This window comes from Gymnogyps californianus, chromosome 10 (genome assembly GCF_018139145.2).
Source record: "Gymnogyps californianus isolate 813 chromosome 10, ASM1813914v2, whole genome shotgun sequence".
NCBI lineage: Eukaryota > Metazoa > Chordata > Aves > Accipitriformes > Cathartidae > Gymnogyps > Gymnogyps californianus.
In genome coordinates, this window is record NC_059480.1 from 3,705,032 (window position 1) to 3,725,429 (window position 20,398).

General features: G+C 41.8%; 1 protein-coding gene across 1 annotated transcript in view; it reads right to left on the reverse strand.

Moving 5' to 3' along the window:
- HS6ST1 (heparan sulfate 6-O-sulfotransferase 1) overlaps nt 1-13,967 on the reverse strand; it is a 201,964-nt gene extending 187,997 nt beyond the window's left edge. Inside the window, exon 1 of the mRNA XM_050902521.1 lies at nt 13,177-13,967. Within this exon, the coding sequence (XP_050758478.1) occupies nt 13,177-13,694 (518 nt within the window). The 5' untranslated portion in view covers nt 13,695-13,967. The remainder of the gene's footprint in view (nt 1-13,176) is intronic.
- Between the last annotated feature and the right edge of the window lie 6,431 nt (nt 13,968-20,398).

The window sequence follows — 20,398 nt, forward strand, 5'->3', positions numbered from 1 at the left end:
GGGATGGAAATGGGATGGATAATTTCCTACTGCTTTCCAGTTGGTGAAATTCTATTAGAGTAAACGAAACTGTTTTCATCAACCAATTTCAAAGGTTCAGACAAAAGAAGTGTATTTCTCCTGCTGACAGCTACTGTTACAAGCACCGTGGAAACATTTCAGCTAACTACGGGAATATTTCTTCCCAGGAACTGCTGTCATAGGCAGGTTAACAACTAGATAAGAACTGCTGGCATAAGCATAATCCAGAGAAATCTTCGGTAATGTTTCTGAGAAAAGGAAGTTCAAGGAAGATCTGACACATACAAGCACCTGACCGACAGGCCCATGCAAGTGATACGGCTTCAGCTCCTGCTTGAGCAAGTGGGATACTCCAGGACATGCAAAGCCAGCCTCCTCCAGGCAGCAGGATATGTGATTCTTTTCCCTCATGCAACACCATGTTTGGCCACACTGATCCACTCATTTACCACGCCACTAGCTTATCACACAGGAACCTGTTTCCTGAACTGAGAAAACTCAATGGACTGTGTAAAACTTCTGTATCACAGCCACCACAAATTAATCAATTTCAAAGCAATAATCCTGATTCTTGAGACCTCCCTTGAACTTTGATTAGGCTTTCAGGGAAAGACACCTTTCTTCTTTAATGTGTCGCTACATCACAAAAGCTGCTATAAGCAGCATGTCACAGCATGGAAAACCTTCAGACTAGCTGAAGGCAAATCCACAACCTTTTCAGTTGTCTCAATGCAGCTAACACACTAAGGTAAAAGTTAAAAAGTAACACAGAACTTGCCAAATTATTCTTCCAAGGAGCTGCTTAAATCATACTATAAAAATATATTCTTAGCAGTTGCCAGTTAAAGATCTAAATATCTTTTAGAAGTCAGGGACAAATGCCTTTAAAATTTACTAAGCTAGTTGTCTCACATACTATATTTATTCACACTAGACTTTTAAAGTATTTTTCTTGCATGTCGTAGTCCAATTTTATTCCTTTAAACAATTACACACAGTTTCAGCATCAAATTCTATAGAATTCCCAAGGCAAAGAAATCTGGTGGAAAGGCAGGCAAGAATTTCAAACTGTCTTCACTAAGATCAAACACTTTATGGTTATTTAACAAAAAGCTTTATTGGTAACTAACAAACCACTTAATACCTGAAAATCCTAGTCAACACAAGGTATGCATGGTTTCTTCTTTTTTCCTCATCCTCAGTTATGGACTAATTATCTCATTTTTCTTCTGTCACCAACCTCAGATGCTCCTTTTACAATCAGAAGTTAAGTACAACTCCTCCCGCCATTGAACAACTTCCTGATACTTCCTTTTCGGTGGGAGTCACACCAGTCTTCACAATGTACAACCAAACCCGAGTTCATATTAATAGAATTGTGGCAGCTGTTTTTCAGTCCCTTCTTGACATACCCAAGTCACAAGTAAGAGATCACCTATACCTAGCCCCCTCTTATTAGAAACAGTCAATGACAGGGTTATTTTTTTAACTCAAAACTCATGTATCATTTGGTGATTTTTGTTTTATCATTTCAATGTTTGGAGCTGGCATTTTCTTAAAAAAAAGAAAATGATGCTCTCATAAACTGCTAGTGCACTTGTCTGCTTGGAGCCTGACTGACTTCTGAACACTCGGGGTTGAAAATTGGTAACTGGCTATTAAAGCTATTAACTGCTGAAAATAGTAATTGGGTAACTTTGAGTTTCTGTAATACATGTATTTGCAAGGTATGAGTGGCTGCATAAACAGGTGTCAGCTTCATCCAGTTCAGTAAAAGACATGAAAACAACCCTTTGAGTAGCATTAAGAGGCTCATCCTAAGATGGCAATACCTCACTCAAAAGATTTAAGCGTATTGACTATATTAAATTTGACCGTTGAGATTAACAGTTGTTTCTGATGTTGGCATAGTTATGTTTCATAAGCCTAAAACTTTCTGACCTATTAAAAAAAGGGGATCTTCAAGAATCAGAACAAAAAGAAACCCCAAATAAAAATCAAGACACAACCAGCATCTGAAAATAGACGCATGGATTTTCTTTTCATGTTCTAGAAAACGCTAGGTTCACAGTGCTGAAGTATGACCATCCTCTCCATCACAAGAAGTCTGCAAATTAAATATAGAAAATGGGACATTTTTGTAGTTACTTCCTGTCATGTTAGGCCTCAAGCTGCTCATCTACTCAGCTTCAGAAACTCTTAAATGCATGCAAATGGTAAATGGACTACATTCACATCACGACTAAGAAAGGTGGAGGAACGTGATCATACAGAGTTATGGGGAGAAACCTTGGTTTAAAAAAAAAAAAAAAGCCAAAAAACAAGCACAGGTTTAAGTAAATTATTTCACCCTCTTCTGACTTACCCTAATTTAACAAAGCACATGATGTCTTGCAAGAGTATAAAGCATTCAGAGAGTAATACATCCTATTAAACACATTCTCCCTTTCTAAGAAAATATAGCTGATTTCACTTCTTTATCCATTACTTTAGAAGCATCCAAAAAGTGATGAGATGGTTTGGAGCACACTGTAGGACTTTCTGAGCATAGGGGACTACTTTGACCGTGGCTCGCACGCCACACAGGTTGAAGAGTCAAGTCATGGGCATCTAAGCAAAGATAACACAGCCTTCAAGTAAACTAAGCATATGACAGAAAAGGACCCTAGCATTTCAGCTCCTAACATTTCTGAGGATGTCTACTCAAAATACCAATGCTAACCTTTTCCATTGATAATAGCATTCATCATGTGTATAACAGCGTAGGTCTGAGAGCTCTCAGTCATGAACAACCACCAAGGAACTTTGCATTTCAACACAGGAAACTTCTCCCTTGATAAACAGATTGGGCATATTAGAAAGTGAACTCTGAATTTTCAGGCAAATTCAGTCACAAGTCCTACTTTTAATAACTTATGAGAGTGAGGAGCATTAGGCACTAAGAGATCTCTTAAATGAAAGAGGAAGATTTAATTTAACAAGTTCAGGAAGATAGTATTGAAGTAATCAAGGCGCAAGAAGATGCCAGCCTGGAGGAAAGTGTTAGTTCAGGGAATGGAAAATAAAGGTTGTTCAGATACTATGAAGAAATAACACACTGCTCAGACAAAGCCCATTTGCAAAGTAGAAGAAAAAGAGCAGGATTAAATGCTGTGCCCAAATAATGGCTTGAATAAAGAAGGGCAATATTGAGCCTTTAGTCTTTAGCGTAATATTACATTTCAAAAATCAAAGCTACCGGTAGCAACAGTAGGAATCCTGATACATGTAACACAATATGGTTGTTAAAAATACAGGACATCACTACAATAATGGTGAAATGAATGGTGAAGTCTTTGGCCAGGTCTAAGGCTCTATTGGAGTCAGGCTATGTACACACTAGAAAGATGCTGCAATTTTTAAACACATATGGAAATCTGGTCAAATAAATCAAAGGAAAACTTCAGGGCAAAAAAAGGCTCAAGATGATTTATTTTGGATGTGTTGCAAATAATAACACCAACCACAACACTATAATCAGTGATGGAAACTCCACTCAGATGCTTGGAACAAGAAGTTCCAGTTTTGTCCCCCTAGAAAAGATGAGGACATTTCCTTATCTGAAAGGGCTCCTACGCATATGTACTGGATTTCCTGTACAGTATACAATGGATGAAGTATTTCCCTTAATGAGGGTTTTCATCTAAATGACCTCTACTGTACTTGCTTCAGCAGCCAGGATAAATCTGTTCAATCTTCCTCCTTGCAGAACTACCCAAGTCACATCTGTCTTTTCTCTTTCAAAGACCTAAAAAAAGGTACAGGTGGCAAGAAAGAGAAGAGAAAGAGGTAAAGAACAGAAGGAGGTAATCCTGTCTTTTATGATTTAAGGCATGTTAACAGAAGGGATGGTTGACTGATCATGATTATACTCTGCGATTCTTGTGCTCCTTGTTCTTTCCCCATCTCCACCAGGAAAGCAAAACCTGTCAGAAAATCGGTGAGTCAGCATGCTGCTGATGTTTGTCTTAGCTATGAGGCATTGATTTTTTTCCAAACACTTTGATATAGGGTCACAGGTATCCTAACTAAAATCGTTACTGAGAGCAAGGGGGTCATGGCAGCAAGAGCTGTTAGTTTAAACAAAAAAGTCAATTCTACTTTTACAGTATTTGTTTGGACATGTAAATCTGCTGAGAGACCCGAGAGGAAAAATACAAAAAAGACTTTTTTCTTTAAGCTGTTTAAGATAAAAAAGGAAAGACCAATGCATGCTCTTCACAAAATCTTCTTTCAAAAGTCACTGAATATTTCCCTGTAATCAGGTATCTTATACATGTGTATGCCTAATTAACACAAGAACTAAGGCTAAAATGTAGAGTAACCCCAATACGTGGAAGGAGTTTTTAGAAGGCAGAACTTTTACTTCTTTAGCACTTGTCCAGAAACCAAGCCCCTTTCAATGTATCTGAAATTAGACAATGAAAAGTCACCAGGCATTTTGAAACTCTAAGCGATGCTATTTGGCCAGAAAAATCTTAAATCATCTTGTTAGTACTTCAAGATTAACATCAACCAAAAAGGAAATTTGGTATATTTTAAAAACAAAACTGCAAAGGCGGCTCAGGAAGCTCAGAGGTCTCCCCCCTTGCATAGAAGAGCTCTGTAAAAGGAATGATAATATTTGAATCTGCAGTGAGGTGTAATCAAAGAATCTCTGCTTAATAGGCTGGAGATCAGTTATGAAGCAAAACACAGAGTCAGACCATAAAAAGTTAATTGCAAATCACTGTTTTCTTGTTTAAATTGGCAGGAAATTGTGAAATATTTCCTCTATAAAAACATAGGTGAGCTATTATGCAAAATTTACCATTAATAGGGTGGAAGGAAGGGAAGTACAGAGCAAAGTAGTAATAACATGCTAAGAAACCAGTTGCTTTTGAAAGAGTCAAAGTCACTGGGCAGGAAAGGTCTGTACATTAACATATAAGTCTGAGATTTATGGTCAAAGCCAACTTTAAGACAGACCACTTAAGGGTTGTTTTAGGTTGTGAATGAATGTAACACCAGGTGCTATTTACTATATACTTTGTAAGAGGCTTTGAGATATACAGGTGAAAGAGCTATATAATTAGTACTGCTAAGAAATTCAGGTTACAGTTAGAGGTGGACAACAGGACTTTCTAAATCCTTTCTGGATGCATCATCAGAACAGAGGTGCCCCAGAATATTTCATATCCTTAGCTCTACTCAGCTGTTTGTAGGGATGAAGCAGCATTCAGTATAGTATGTCATACTTCTGAGGCGAAGCACAGAAATGAGAAGGGATGTATGCCATTTAATACAAGTAGAAACAACTAAACCCTATTAAGTATATGATGTGCTTTTCGTCTGATGACCTCTCTCTGCATGGACCTTTCCTGAAAACACTTTTTCCAGTCATGAGATATCTCAGGCTCCAACAGCCATGCATTGGTAAATAGCTCCTCCTTTGGCAGTAATACACAAGACTATCTGAAGCATCCCCTTCAGATCTGAAACTTGACATGCTACTGTACAGAGGTGTTTAAGGCTCTTTGTGTCTTTGTGGCAATAATCTCCAAAGGACTCTTCAGAGAGATTCTCAGACTGGATTTTCAGCAGAGTACTCTGTTACGGAAATAGAAGCGTGAACAAAAATACATCAAACAGCGATTACAGAAACTGTGTATCTTGAATCTATGCTAGTGGTTATTTTTTCCTCATCAATTCTACTTTAGCTCCTTTAGAAAAAGTAGAGAATTTTTTCTGTTTTTAAGGTCAACCACCATTTCAGAAACAAGAGAATTTGTAATGGACTACTTCAGCTCTGCATTCCTCCTGTGCTTCCTGTACTCTTTAAACACACTATCACTAACATCCTTGTTTAGGAAGACATTTGCTTCTGATGTTTAAGTTTCATTGCCTTCCATCCACATCAAGCAAGACTCCATCAAAAAATCTTGACTCGGCAGCTATCACAATTGTGATTATCAGGAATTAAAGACCATGCTTCATCTTGGCTTGACAAAGCACAATTTCAGTCAATAATGGAAAATTTCTCTCTGCTCTAATACTTTCTGGAAATCCAAGCATAAACAAAGATAAGCTTTGTGGAGTTAGACTATGCCACTTTGGCTTTCTAACGCAAGCCCAAGCGTTCACTGGCAAAATATCACCTATTTAAAGGATTACTACCACAAATTTGGTAAAGTTGCTGCCAAATAACTGGAAGTCTAAAATAGAGACACAAAGCAGTGACCTTGGTTCTATGACTGACTCAAGGCAATTGTCCCTGCTGCTTTCCCACTTCTTGAGATGTACAAAAGCCATAACCTGTAAAAGACAGCAGGATGTACAGTAGGGAGACTCAGAACGTGTGCGATACATTCGATAAGCCAGATATTCCTAACTGAATTTAAAATCAGATATGTTCTATCAGTACAGTCACTCCTTGTTTCCAGGTCAAAGTAACTAGAATACCACAACCCCTTTGACTAATCTCTATCATGATTCTTCTGTGGCTCTGCATGTCGCTGTTGTGACTAACATTTGGGTTAGGAACATGTTGTCAAGGAGTCATCTAGGACTCTAATGAGAGCTGGAAGCATGGGCATTGCATACAAATATGACTCAGATAAGGCACATCAATTTCACCTATGAAACGAACTCACAAAGAAGTTTTCTTAAATAACTCTGGGCCTGCATATCCCGAATTACTTTCTAGAAAACAGGTCCCAGGTTACACTCCTCCAATTTCTACAACAGGCAGCCAAAAGCTTCTGCTGACTGCTGAACAAACCCATTAAATCTAACCCTGCAAATCAATGAAGGAAGAGGCCACAAGAGTAGGCTAATCTCTTCCTCCTTCCTAGAAGACACAGATGGCCCAGAGGGAAGGCAGTATTGTAATAATCTCCAAGTTATAAACTCCCCTAGCAGTGCTTTCTTAAGAGGTAATATGACCTCTTCCAGTTCACATCCTACTATTCAACTAAAGACCTTCACCAGTCTCCTGCAAGGAAGAGGCCTCAACATACCCCACCCAGTCACACCAGGTAAGTCTGCAGCTGTTCTGTCAGGTGACATCAAATTCACATACTTGCAGATCACACATTATTTTTCACCTAAAGCCCCTACAGCACTAATGAACTCCCAATTTTCTTAAATCATAGTTTTCTTTCAAGATGCGACATAAAGTTCACAAGGTGGCATTGCTCAAGATCACATTAGTTTGGAAGAGATATATGCACACTAAAATTGCTCAATGAGCAATAGAGAACAGGCCCTCTATTTGGTATTTCAAACTGACAAAACAGGACCATTCAGCAGAGCCTTGAAAACAGGGCACGGCACTGCTTTGGCCAAGATGTTTCATACAAAACGTTACAAACTGTAATCTCTAAGTAATTAACCTCAAAAAAATTTGCATACACTAGTGTGGTGGAATACATCAGCTGTGCATTTACAGTGGACCATTCCTTAAAGACTGTCCTTACACTAGGAGTATATATCAAAGCATCCAGTTCAGTTATTAATAAAATTCAAGCCAGCTCTTTTAAAGTAATTATTTCTGAATTGTTGTTTTTTAAAAAAAGTGATTACCAAAGGTTTTACTCAGTATAGCATATATTTTTATTTGTAAAGTGGGAAATGATAAGGGCGAAAAGGCAAAATCTGAGGTCTAGGTAAAGAGTGTTTGCAAACTTCTAAGCAGAAAAACAAAGTTACTATGTTATGATGCAACTTTTGTTTAAAGATTAATGAAAAACAGCCAAATGCATAGTTTTGCAAGATCAGGTTAGTATAAGTATACACTTAAGCAGGGACATATCTAAGGACACATCCTTTTGCTTTGCCAACAAAAGAAAAAAAATAGTAAGAGTAATTAAACCTGGTATACTAGCCAAAAGTCTTAAGCTCAGATAAATATAGTACCTCAAACTTAAGGCAGCTGTTTGAAGAGTTCCAACTTCCAGCTACTTTTAGTTACTATGTCAAATTTAAAGATTTTCACTACAAAACTGTGCTGCTCTTGAGAATTGTTTGGCTCTGAAACACCAACCTGGCTTTATGGGTGAGCACAACCAGGTGCAAAAGGTTTCCTATCAGACTAGCAGGCTTTAAAATAGTCCACACACTAAGGATTTGAGAGAAGAATCAGGCTACTGAATATAGCTTTATATTGATATTTCCCCACCAGTCTTTAAGAGAAACTAATCTGAGTCAAACTGGTGAGTGGAAAAAATGCCCCTTGCTCCCTGCAGACAGGTATTTCACAACCCCCAGCACACACAGATCCACAAAGAATGATAAGCCTAAGCTTTTAAAAAGTGCTAATATTATAAAAATGATTTGGTAAAGCCTTTCTCTCTCAAACAGTTGGTCTCTTGACAACGTGTCCCTGCATCTCCTAAGCACACATATAATAAAAACCTCATCAAGAACAGATCCCTGCAAAGGGAGAGATATGTGGTTGGAAGCTGTGAAAGTTCACACTTCAGAAAAATCAAACTAACAAACTGCTGAGCCCTGTTAATTGTTTCTTAAAAAAAACAAAAAAAAAAACCAAAAAAACAACCCAAAACATAAGCTGTAAATAGCTTATCAGAGAGATTCTAAAACTTGGACTGATCTGTTTAACAGCGGGTTTTACTAACCTGTCATAGATTTCTTACATAAAAGTATGTGGATTACAGGTTTTTTTATTTCTAAAGCATATGAAATCTTGAGAAAAAATATTGAAATTGGAAGCATGCACATGCTTTTAAAATCACTAAGAAATACTTTTGTCAATTCTTTTGTCCATAGATGAACTCAGAAACCAAACTTCTATGACAGACTAGCACAGAAACACATACACAAAGCCAAGACGAAGCTAGTGTCTTGAGGCAGCTCATTAAAAAAAATAAATAAATCTACCTGGTACTTCAAACAGTGTAACAGAAGGCAGAGCATGCGTGTGAGCTGGGGGAGCACAGAGCCAGCAATGCCCTTCCAACACTCTACCAAGTACATGGGTTCTCCACAGCAACAGGCAGCTTGCACGAAACGTAGTTTTAAAGGAGCTGTATGCCTTAAAATCCTTTCCACGTGAATATCGTGTCTTCAGGAAAATGCCAGCTTAGATGCTCTTGTTTTCATGAGGCAGAAGAAACCAGTAGGATAGCAACAAAACCTGGGTTGGTCAGGGTGGGTTATTTTTTGTTTGTTTGTTTTTGTTGGGTTGGGGTTTTTTTTTTTGAGAAGAGGTAGGAGAGGAAGCACGTAGAATTCCTGCAGCATAACTTATTTGTTTTATTGTTCCTGCAGCACATTACAGTAGAGTCAAGCTCACACATGAAGTGTCCTACAAGGACAACTTCAGAACACTTAGCTCTGCTCTTGTGTTGGGAGCATGGAAGAAGGATGCAGCCAGAAGGGCACTGAATCACATTTCCTCCAGAGGCTAACAAGGGAACCTTTCGAACACCTCTAAGGGCTTTCATTCAGTCCTTTAACAGAGGAGACAGACAAGTTACTAGTGGATCACTTCACAGATTTTTCTAAATCTGGAAGTCAAATTAAAGAACTGAGTTTGGCTTTTTTTCAGAATCAACTGAAGAGATTAGATCTCTTGCAGTTTCAGATGAGCCAAATTTCAGGGAGCAGTTCACAGAAACCGCTTAGCCTCTGCTTTCTGAAATATCATCATGATGACTCAAAGCACGCATCCTAGTATTACTGCTTTAGAAAAAAAACTCTTTTCCAGCAGTTATTTACACCTAACAGCGCAAGGAATAAATAGGCCTTCATTCCCAAAATCTTGGAATTTGCCCTCTACTAAAGCCATGAAGAGAACTGCAGCTGACTTAACTGATAAACACAGACAGCTTCAGAGTTCCTTGGAGTCCCAAGTTTTACAGTCCCCAAACAAATCAATCTCTTCCTTTTACTGGCGGTGCATAAAACATAACATTTGCTTCAAGAAGTGCCTGTCCAGAAGTCTTTTGAATACAAAACAGGAAAAGTCACTGGGGGGGGGGGGGTGGGGGGTAGACGGGGTGGCAGGCAGCAGGAGGATGAGAACCAGTAGTTTGTTGTTTGTTTTTTTTTTTTTAAAGAGTGCTGACCCATTAGAGCTAAAACACCCATCTCTAACTGCTTACTATATCAATGCAAAAGAAAGAAAGACAGAAAGAAGAAGAAGAAAAAAAAATTGCAGTCTTTGGCAATCTAGGGTTCCTAATGATTAAGTCTAACACAGAACAGCGGAACAATAAAAAGAGCAATTGCATTGTAAATTTATGTACCGTGCACAGGTTATGGAATGTAGTGCAATAGGGCACTGCGCAGTGACAAAACTGCATTCCTTACAAAGTTAACAGCTTTAAGCTCATGATTTGTACATGTGGGCAATACCGAATGACCTTCATGCTTTCCAACATTCACTAGAAGGCAGATATATTTGTAATCACAAGTCAGCTGTTTTGTTTTGGGGGATAAACATATAGTTGGAAGAACAAAGGTTTAAACTTCGCATTAAGTAGCAAATACAGAGGCCAGTACATTAGCTTTAAAAGCTGAATTTGAAGACTGTACTCCAAAACCCAGAGTGGATAATATTAGAATCTGAGTGAACCCTGCCAGAATGGTTGTTTGCTGCTCCTTTTTCTTTTTTTTTTTCGAGAGAGATGTTTTCATAGTTCAGTTCCATTATAAAACAGCAGCCTCTCTAGCATATACCTTATGTAAAAACAAGTCCTGTTTCAACATAAGAGATCCAATGTTCAAAATGGAGAAATAAAGTTATATTGCTCTTAGTGTAATGGACATAATACAAGACTATCCTTTTTCTAACAGAGAAAATCCATCAAATTTTAATTTTAAACAAGTATTGCCTGTCTCTTATTCCCAACTTTCTTAGACATGAAATAAATAATAGTTTGGAGAAGGTGCCTACTAAACTGGACTGCAGTACAACAGAGCAGTATCCTAGGACAGTATTATTAAAATAACCAGCAGCTGTTCGTTGCACCAAAACCATCCCCAGGATACAATGAACCATAAATTCTGTTTTTTGTCTAACAGACCACGGCGATAAACCTTAGATTATCTAAAACTTCCACATCATAGTTCTTACACTGCTGAAAATGAAGTTCTAATTCAGATTTAAGGGATGTAAAGAGACCACATTAAGCAGAACTATTTCTGGATATGCAGAGACATGAGGGAATGGGACAGGACTAATTATTTTTCCTGCACATCCAAAAATCAAGACAGTTAAGAAGCACATAGAAGCATATAGTTCCTGATATTCCAAAACAAATAGCAAAGAAAATCTTATTTACAAACATTTGAGATGAGGCAACAGGCTTCTGGTTCTCAACTTCCTATGAGTTGCAGTAAGGAATTTGATGGCTAGTTTACAACTTGAAGTGCCCTGTTCTCAGGTACCTATCTGAAAAACCAACTGCTAAATAGGATGAGACAGTTAAATACTGAGCACATAGCAGATTTTAGTACAAAATTGCCAACAGCAGCACACAAGGCTCTGAGACAATTCACAAAACCACACAGGTCTTTATATAAGGTTAATGGTTTGCTAGCCAAGTGCCAAGGTTCACAAAATGGGTAATTTTTTGTTTCTTTTTTAAATCAGATTTGAACTTTGTGCAGTTTTCCTTACAACACTTGACTAAAATCTCAACAGCAACCAGATGGGCAGGGGATATTTTACTTATAGGTGCTTTCAAGCATCTTATTAATAAAATAAGAGACCACAGGAAAGCCTGAATACTCAGCCCTGGAGATACATACTTCAGTTTGCTGCTCCTGGGTCAGGCAGCATGACAGCTATCTGAGCACAGTACTTGGATGACTAACACTGAAACCGGTTGAAAACAGCAGCAATCATGACAGAGACAATAAAGAACCCCGGCAATTGCACACAGCTCCAATAAAAGAAAAATGATTAAAAATTGCTTTTAAAAAACACAGAGAAAAAACAGTTACAATGCTAAAACATACTTTCTTAAAGGTCACTTTTCACTAAAGGGATTATGTATGGTATTAACAATATGCATATAAATAAAGCATATGGCATAAGTAAATGTTAGCATAAGATCTTGGACACCTTTAACAATGAAACTTTAAGGCAAATAGATTACAAAGTGTCATAATAAAAATACTGATATGTCAAGGAAGGTGTGCATGGTGTTAAAAAGTAGTGATAAATTAAAAAACCTGTCTCCTGAAACGAAAGACACAAAGGTATATTGAGCTAAAAGAACATAATCTTTGAAGATCTTAATGTAAGCCACTGTCTTTATTGGAGTACTTCAAACAGAAAATTCCTCTGAAGCTTATAATTTATAAAGAGACCAAGGCAGAGAAATAATGGGATAAGAGGGCAGAAATACACTGGGTGTTCAACGGGGATGGCTCTCCCTCCCTCCTGGTGTACTGATGAGGGAGACACAAGGAACATGTACAAGGTAGCTCCTTGCCCCAAAAGATTTCACCTCAGGTCTCCCATCAAGATAAACAGCAAGGAACAAATAAAAGGGTGTTTAAGGAATGTTTTCTGCAATGTGCAAAAACTATCACGCAGACTACGGGGGTAAAACAAGGAGGTAAGCATGAGGACTGGTGGGCTGGTGTGCCTCTCCTCGGTTAGACTGGAGAACAATTTCAGCTGGACGAAAAAGGGTGCACAGGTTAGGGCACAGCTGATTACAAAGGCAAGCTTGAGGCTAGGGTATGGTGTAATGGGTACTAAAAGGTGGCAAGGGAGGTCTCAGATAAAGACTAAATGTTTAGAAAAGAGAGTAAGTGGCACAAATACATCGGCTTGCTAAGGGGTCCACAGAGGCTGCTAGAGCAGCAGACCATGGGCTGAGGGTGCAGTGTACTAGGTACGTGGGAGGGAAAGAGCAGTATATTTGTCTGGGAATGCAGAGGGAAGGTGCAGGGCACAGCCTGGAGGACGGGAGGGGAGGACAGGTGAACGGGCTGAGGGAAGGTTCAGGGCAGGTTGGGGCACAGTACGTTAGCAGCATGCTGCAACGCACAGGGCGTGCGGCTCAACAGTAGAAGGGCTCGGGCGAGCGGCGGCGGGCAGAGGGGTGCGTGGCCCGAGGGGCAGCGGGGAAGGGGGAGACGGCGGCGGGCCGGTACCTGGGCGTCTTGGCGGCGGCGCTTTCCCGGCGGTCCAGCACTCCCGGCACACAGTTGGTGAGCTCGGTCCAGTCGGCGTGCAGCCCGCAGCTCCAGCCCGTGGAGAAACGGGAGAAGAGCCAGGTCTCCCGGCGGTTGGGGCGGTAGCAGGTGCACTTCTTCTGCCCGGGCCGGCAGTCGCAGGGCACCTCCAGCCGCACGTTCTGCACCAGGTGGCGGCCGAAGGTGGTGCCGCCGGTCTTCTGGATGTGCAGGAAGACGATCACGTCCTCGCCCTTCATGTCGAAGGCGAGCTCCCGCTCCAGCTCCCGCACGGGGAAGTAGTACTTCTTCACGTAGTGCGGGTCCGGCGTGGGGAAGAGGTCCAGCTCCTCCGCGTAGGAGCGGCCGCTGGGGGAACCCAGGCTCAGCCCCGGCCCCACGTACTGGTACAGGATAAGCATGAAGCACACCGAAACGGCCACGATCAGCAAGAACTTGCTGGTCCTCTCAACCATGGTCCTTCCCGCACGCTTCATGTGTCACCATCTCCCGGGGCTGCCAGCGCTGGGCAGACGGCGGCGGTGCCGGGGGGCGGGCGGCGGAGCCCGGCGCCTGTGCCAGCCGCCTCCCTCCACTGCTCCCCTGAGCAGAGCCTCCCCGGGGGCGGCGGGCCGCTCCCTGGGTTGCCTCGGCTCCTCGCTGTCCCCGCCCGCCCCGCCGCGGGCAGCGCCGGGAGCGGGGCAGGGGCAGCCCGCAGCCAGCCGCTCCGGAGGGGCCGCGGCAGAGCGGCGAACTTGGGAGAGACGGGCAGGAGGGGGGCGGAGAGGGACCGAAATGCAAAACCAGCCCCCTCCCGCCCTCCCCCCGCTTCAGGAAGCCAACCCCATCCCGCCGCTGCCTCCGCCGCGGCACTCCGCCGTGCCCCAGCCCCAGCGACACCGGCACGGCAGCGCCCGCCCCCGCCTGCACAGGGGCTCGGCTCGGCCGGGAGCGAGCGCTTCCTGCTCGCGCCGCCCCGCGCCCGGCATGCACAGCGCCGCCGCCGCCCGCGCCGCCCCGAGCCCGCCTGGCTGCGGGCACACACCGAGCGGCGGCGGCAGCGGCGGCGACACGGCGGGCCCGCACTGCGCTCGGCCCTCAGGTTGGAGGCTCCGCCCGCAGCCTTTCCGGGCCTCGGCTCCCCGGCCCGGAGCGCTCCCCTCGCCGTCGCTCCCCTGGCCCCCGCAGGGCGGCCGCTTAAATCACTCGCACTGCAGACCCGGGTGGGCTGCGGGGTGGCCGCGGCTCCCTGAAGCGCTCGGCTCTTATCATTTTCAGGGGCAGTCTTTATATGGCACCTTAAAATTAATCCCAAAAAGGGAGTCTTGGCACTCCTCGGGGGCTAGATTTCTGCTCCCTTTTTGAAACAACAATTATTAGTAACAAGAAAATTTGCATGGAAATAGGGGTAGGTCTTCCCACATGTGTCTGCGCCCGCCACATGGGATACCACAAGCCTTTAGTTGTAATGTCGCAACTGGATGCAACAGGAAAATGCTCTGGTCACACAGAGGATGATGATGTCTGTGAGCAGGAAGAAGCCTGTGCACACCATCAGCCACGTAATTTGGAAATAATAATAGGTGAAGTTGAGGCAAAAATCAACAGAGGTGTTACGTACAGAAAACTTTCCCAGCAAAATGCTTTCTGCTGGTCTGTCAGGCAGCCTTCCATCCAGCAGCGGTGCTGCTGCAGAATTCATTTGCAATACAGTAGTCTCACAAATGAAGCAAAACATTGGAAGACCCAGGAACTGCCAGGTACGTAGCTGGCTTACGGCCGTATCCTCTGTAGGGCAGTAGTTAGCAGGCTGAGATGCTGTTGCAAGGATCGGTACGATAAGGACATACAGAGGCCGGCTGGTGTGCTTACAGCCAGGCTTAATGAGCTTACCCCAGCAGAGTCCTCTCCGGAAGGTGCAAGAAGGGTCCCGCAGCTGGTCTGTCAGCCCGGTGCCAAAAGGCAGGCGGGGTTCACTGCCACAAACTGTCCAGGCAACCCCAGAAAATCACCATCGGGTGCCTCTCTCCGCTGCCTGTAAATGGAGGATGAAACATGGCCCCATGTCAAAGAGCAGAGTGAGGCTCAGTGTAATGGCAGTCATGCCAGAACTTCATCTAGACATGAGTTATTATCTATGCAGATTTAATAATATGAACAATTGTTAATTTCTAATTAAAAAATCTCTAACCAAAATACCGTATCTCCTGTAATTACTGCTATTGGTGACAGTTTTCTTAAGTTTCCGGTGCTCTTTAAAATAAAAGTTATGACTAGATTTTAGTGCTCCAGCACTAAAAAATTCCCATCAGATTACACTTTTTAATCCAAGTTGTGTCTTAGAACAACTGTAAGGAAACACATGCAGATGAGCCATTGTTAAACACTGTGTCAAATTTATAAGGGCTTAGGAGGAAATGAAATCCCAGATTTTCATTTGAACACCATGACTGATAAATCTGCTGGATTTTGAGATGGCTGCATTACTCACAAGTTGTGGAGCCCCAGTGAGTGATGCAGTTCTTCCCAAACAAGTAACAATAAAATGTTTATAGAACCCAAAAGCATCATATATTGTGTTCAAACCATTTATTTTGTTTGATATTTTCCTCTTAAAAGTCTGCTTCTGATTTTCCTCTTTTCATGTAGGCTAGTAACTCCAGAAACAATGATGTCATTCTTATACACTAAGTTCAGCTATATCCAGAAGCATAGTATAAACTCAATTTAAAGGTTTGAAATTTATATTATGATTTGGGAAATACAGGCATATACGTGAGGTTTACATACATGGTTGGACTATACAGCGCAGCATAAAAAACGCAGAGCAGATTTTAGGATTGCAATGTGTTTGCCTGCGGTTATAAACGTATAAATATTTAGAAATGACAGAACTCTGAAGAAATCAGCCATTAAGTTAATTCCAGTTACATGAGCTATTTATTGTTAATGAATTGTTTTAACTGTAAGATATAAAATATTTTGGCCTCTTTCTTTAGTTATAGAGATGGAGATATTCCAGTGGATTTCATGACTGATTACATTTGTGGTAAGCATAGTGCCTGTTAGTTTGTGAAAGAACATACTAAAATATGATCCATGAAAGATAAACAGACCACAAAGGAAAATACAGAGTTATGCCTGAAAATCTGCTTTTTCTTCGGTGCAGCACCTTCCATCTAGAAGTGGGGGATGGCGAACATGCTGGAAGCGTAGGGAAGGCCCGTGCCCTTCTGATCTACAAGCACCCCCACACCAGTACACGACAGCCTGCCTAGGAGACACTGCAAAACCAAAGCTCTGGGATCAATGCTTTTATTTTTACTGAAATGCCATGGAATCTTTCCCTGCTAATTCTATATGCTGCTCTGAAATGCTGGTGTTTCAAAGGTGCTTACAGGAATGACTCACCTAAGATGATCACTTAAGCAAATCCTTAAATCAATCCCTATTTATACTCAAGGTAAAATTCCACTGAAGACAATGATAGAGTAGTTCTTTGCTGCACAGGGAGTTAAACATCAAGTACTGCATCAGTGCTAGTTTAGACCAGCATGTTTCGTAGATCAGAGAAGATCTGAGTGGACTTAAAATAACAAGATCTACACTTTCCCTGGCCTTTCCATTGGAAACAACAGTGGAAAGAGATGAGAAATCCAAAAAATATGAGTTGTTACTGCTACCTCCTGTTACCTACTGCTACTGCCTGCTTATTCTCTGAGTTCCCCTAGACTGTGTGTTTAGCCATTATCCATCTTTCCAAGTTGAATCTTCCACTCTCAGGCCAGACCTCCCTAGGCTTTCCTACATCTCATCTAGGATTCATCATAGTAGGTCTGACTAGCACTGGGAGCAGAACTCTGTTTCCTGTGAGGCAGTGAAAGTGACAATCTGCACTCACCGAGTTGCCTAAAAACTAAATGTTTACATAGAATGAAAGCATTCTGGAGGAAAAAAAAATTGTATTTTCATCTCTAACCTGTGGACTGGGGGAAATGCATTTCAGATTTCCTCTCTCTCCATTCTTCTATGCAAATGCAAACAAAAGACCCCCCCCTTAGCCCACTGAAAAAGTTCTTTGACACTTTGGTGTCTATCTGATCCTTTGCATCCTAGTTTGGAAAAATAAATTTTGCAATCCATTCCTGGCATAAATCCTACCCTCAGTTGTCTAATGGCTTAACTTGCAGTCATTCAAGTGTATGCTGGGGTCCGCTGTCTCTCCCCTGTTTCTACAGCCCCGAGTAAGTCACATGGAAACTCTCATCCTGCGCCCTGCCAAACATCTCTTGTTCCACTATCAAGCCTCAGTCAGCGATACCCCATCTCTGAATTCATAACGTTTTACATGACCCTCATGTCCAGTGCAAAGGAGGTTACATCAGCCACACAGTTAACCATCACAAGCAGTTTGGGTATCCATTTAAAAAATCATACCAAAAGCTGCAGAACTCCAAAATCAACTGATTGAAGGTCATGTTGTATTTAAAACTGCATTGATGCAAGCTAGGACTTAAAGAAATAGTGGGAAAAATAAACCACATCTTAGATGCTAGGAGATTAAACCTTAACATGGACTCCATGTGTTCTATTTTTTCAATATAATTTCATTTATTCTGTGCTTGACACTAGACAGAAGACCAGTTTTAGCAGTGGCTCAAAGTCTGCTCATTTATACTAACATAAAACTAAAATATCTAGTGACTTTCCACTCCAGATCTATGTCAGACTGAGCAGAACCTCTCCCAATACAAGCAAGTTGAAAGATTACATTTGGCGTTTTCATAGGAATCCAGTTGATCTGGGAGTATGAGTTCCCTTGATTTTCAGCGATTTTCACATGACTAAGTCACTTCAGGTACACTTAAAAGGTCTACTGGTTTTGTACATTCCCTCACACTAGCCTGTATTTATGAAGGCATTAACTTTGAATTCTCACTGCAAAATAAATCAGACTGAGGTCAGGCTTATGCTAGCTAAGTTACCCAAACTCGATCTACATTTAACCACTTTCCTAGTCAAGAGAAACCTAGACAGCTAATCCAGCACTCATGATGTATTCATGGTATGACATTGCTAGGAATGAGATACAAAGATTAGAGATCCTCTTACAGATAACAAGAAATAAACACAAATTTTGCAAATGCAGTTGAAAACTATTTTATCATTGCTTGCTGCTGGCCATTGGATGCCTAAATATTTACCTGAAGATCTAATAAAATATTCTGCTTTATATACCACAGAGGCTATGCCTTCCCTGCAGAGAAGCTGAGAGTAGTGGCTTTGGTTTGACTTGGAGTAAGCTGTCCCATTACGAAGCCATACTGGCTTACAGCAAGGTGCAGTACTCCATGTTCACCTGGGACTTCTGAGGGCCTTGCTTTGGTTCCCAGCACGGCAGCCTGTCCCTTTCCCACTCTTTCCAAGTAATTGCAGAATGCAGGTACTAAGAGACTAAGCCTTCAGACAGTTTAGCCTGCATCCACACGATTACCAACAGTGAGAGCAAACAGCACTTAGGCTTAGCTCTTAGACCTGGATGATGGGATGGGTCCACTAGTTTGGGTGTTGTCATGGTTTAACCCCAGCCAGCAACTAAGCACCACGCAGCCACTCCCCCCTCCCCCCTCCCAGTGGGATGGGGAGAAGGATTGGGGGAAAAAAGTAAAACTCATTGGTTGAGATAAGAACAGTTTAATAACTAAAGTCAAATAAAATATAATGCTAACTAATAATAATATAATAATAATTGTAATGAAAAGGAATATAACAAAAAAAGAGAAATAAAACCCAAGAACAGACAAGTGATGCACACTGCAATTGCTCACCACCTCCTGACCGGTGCCCGAGCAGCGATCCACCCCTCCTGGCCAACTCCCCCCTGTTTATATACTGAGCATGATGTTCCATGGTATGGAATATCCCTTTGGCTAGTTCAGGTCAGCTGTCCTGGCTGTGCTCCCTCCCAGCTTCTTGCACACCTGCTTGCTGGCAGAGCATGGGAAACTGAAAAGTCCTTAACTTAGGATAAGTGCTACTTAGCAACAGCTAAAACACCAGTGTGTTATCAACATCATTCTCACACTAAATCCAAAACACAGCACTGCACCAGCTACTAAGAAGAAAATTAACTCTATGCCAGCCGAAACCAGGACAGGTGTAAATTACTAACACACACCTGAGCTCAAGATTTATGTATTTGCAGTTAGAACTCAGATGAAAAGCAAAAAGTTAATACTGAAGTGAGGACAAACTCAGATATAGTGAGAGTACAGCTTATTACAGAAAGCCTCCCATGAGAAAAGAGCAGTAGGAAACATGTAAACCACCTACCACCTCTGCTACCAAAACCTCAATGAAATACTTATCTCAAAGCCTAATAAATAGATAGTAGCTTTATTAGGCAGGGGAAGTCTAAAGGCTTCTCGGCACAGAAGTTACACTAGTTTGCTGTGAACTAGTATAACTTAGTTAACCAAAGCAGTAAAAAAATCCTCTTTAAACACTTGCAAACCCTAAGAAATATCTCAATAAAGGCACCTTAAATAAAGTTCTACTACTCACAATTAAGAAAAAAGAGCATATTTGCTTTGTTTCCCAAGGATAAGTTCCCTGTTCCCCGAAATAGGTTGAAACAAACCACTTACCTTGTTTACTCTAATCTAGATTTTTTTTCTGCGCCTTTAGGAAGAGTGGGCATGCAATACTCTCATTTGCTTTGGTGATATGCATGTGTGCATACCAAGTGAATGGTGAGGAGTCAGGCATGATAGGATGTAGCTGTTGACCTGTAACATCAATGCTCAGACCTACAGCAAAGTGTAGATCAGGGGTTTCTAAACTTATTTTGCTCATCCACTGCTGTTGCAGCATCAGTAGCAGTTCGGCGTCATACACATTTGCACAGAGTGGCAGCACTCACACACCATTTTCCTGTGGTACTTGTACTCCTAGTTGGAAACCCATAGCAGTTTGGAAGCACTGGTGTAAAGACTCGATGGCTTCAGTACTAATGCTGTAGGTTAGCCACAACACCACAGAGCTCTCGCAGCCAGCGAGGTGATCACTGTTCCCCGAGTACAATACAGTTCCATTTCAGTCAGGGAAGCACGTGCTGAAGATGCCAAAATCTGTCAGACCCGGCAAGCCTGGTTCTGATTTCAGGCTCTTGCACTACTTTTTTAGGGCCACTGGAAAGGTC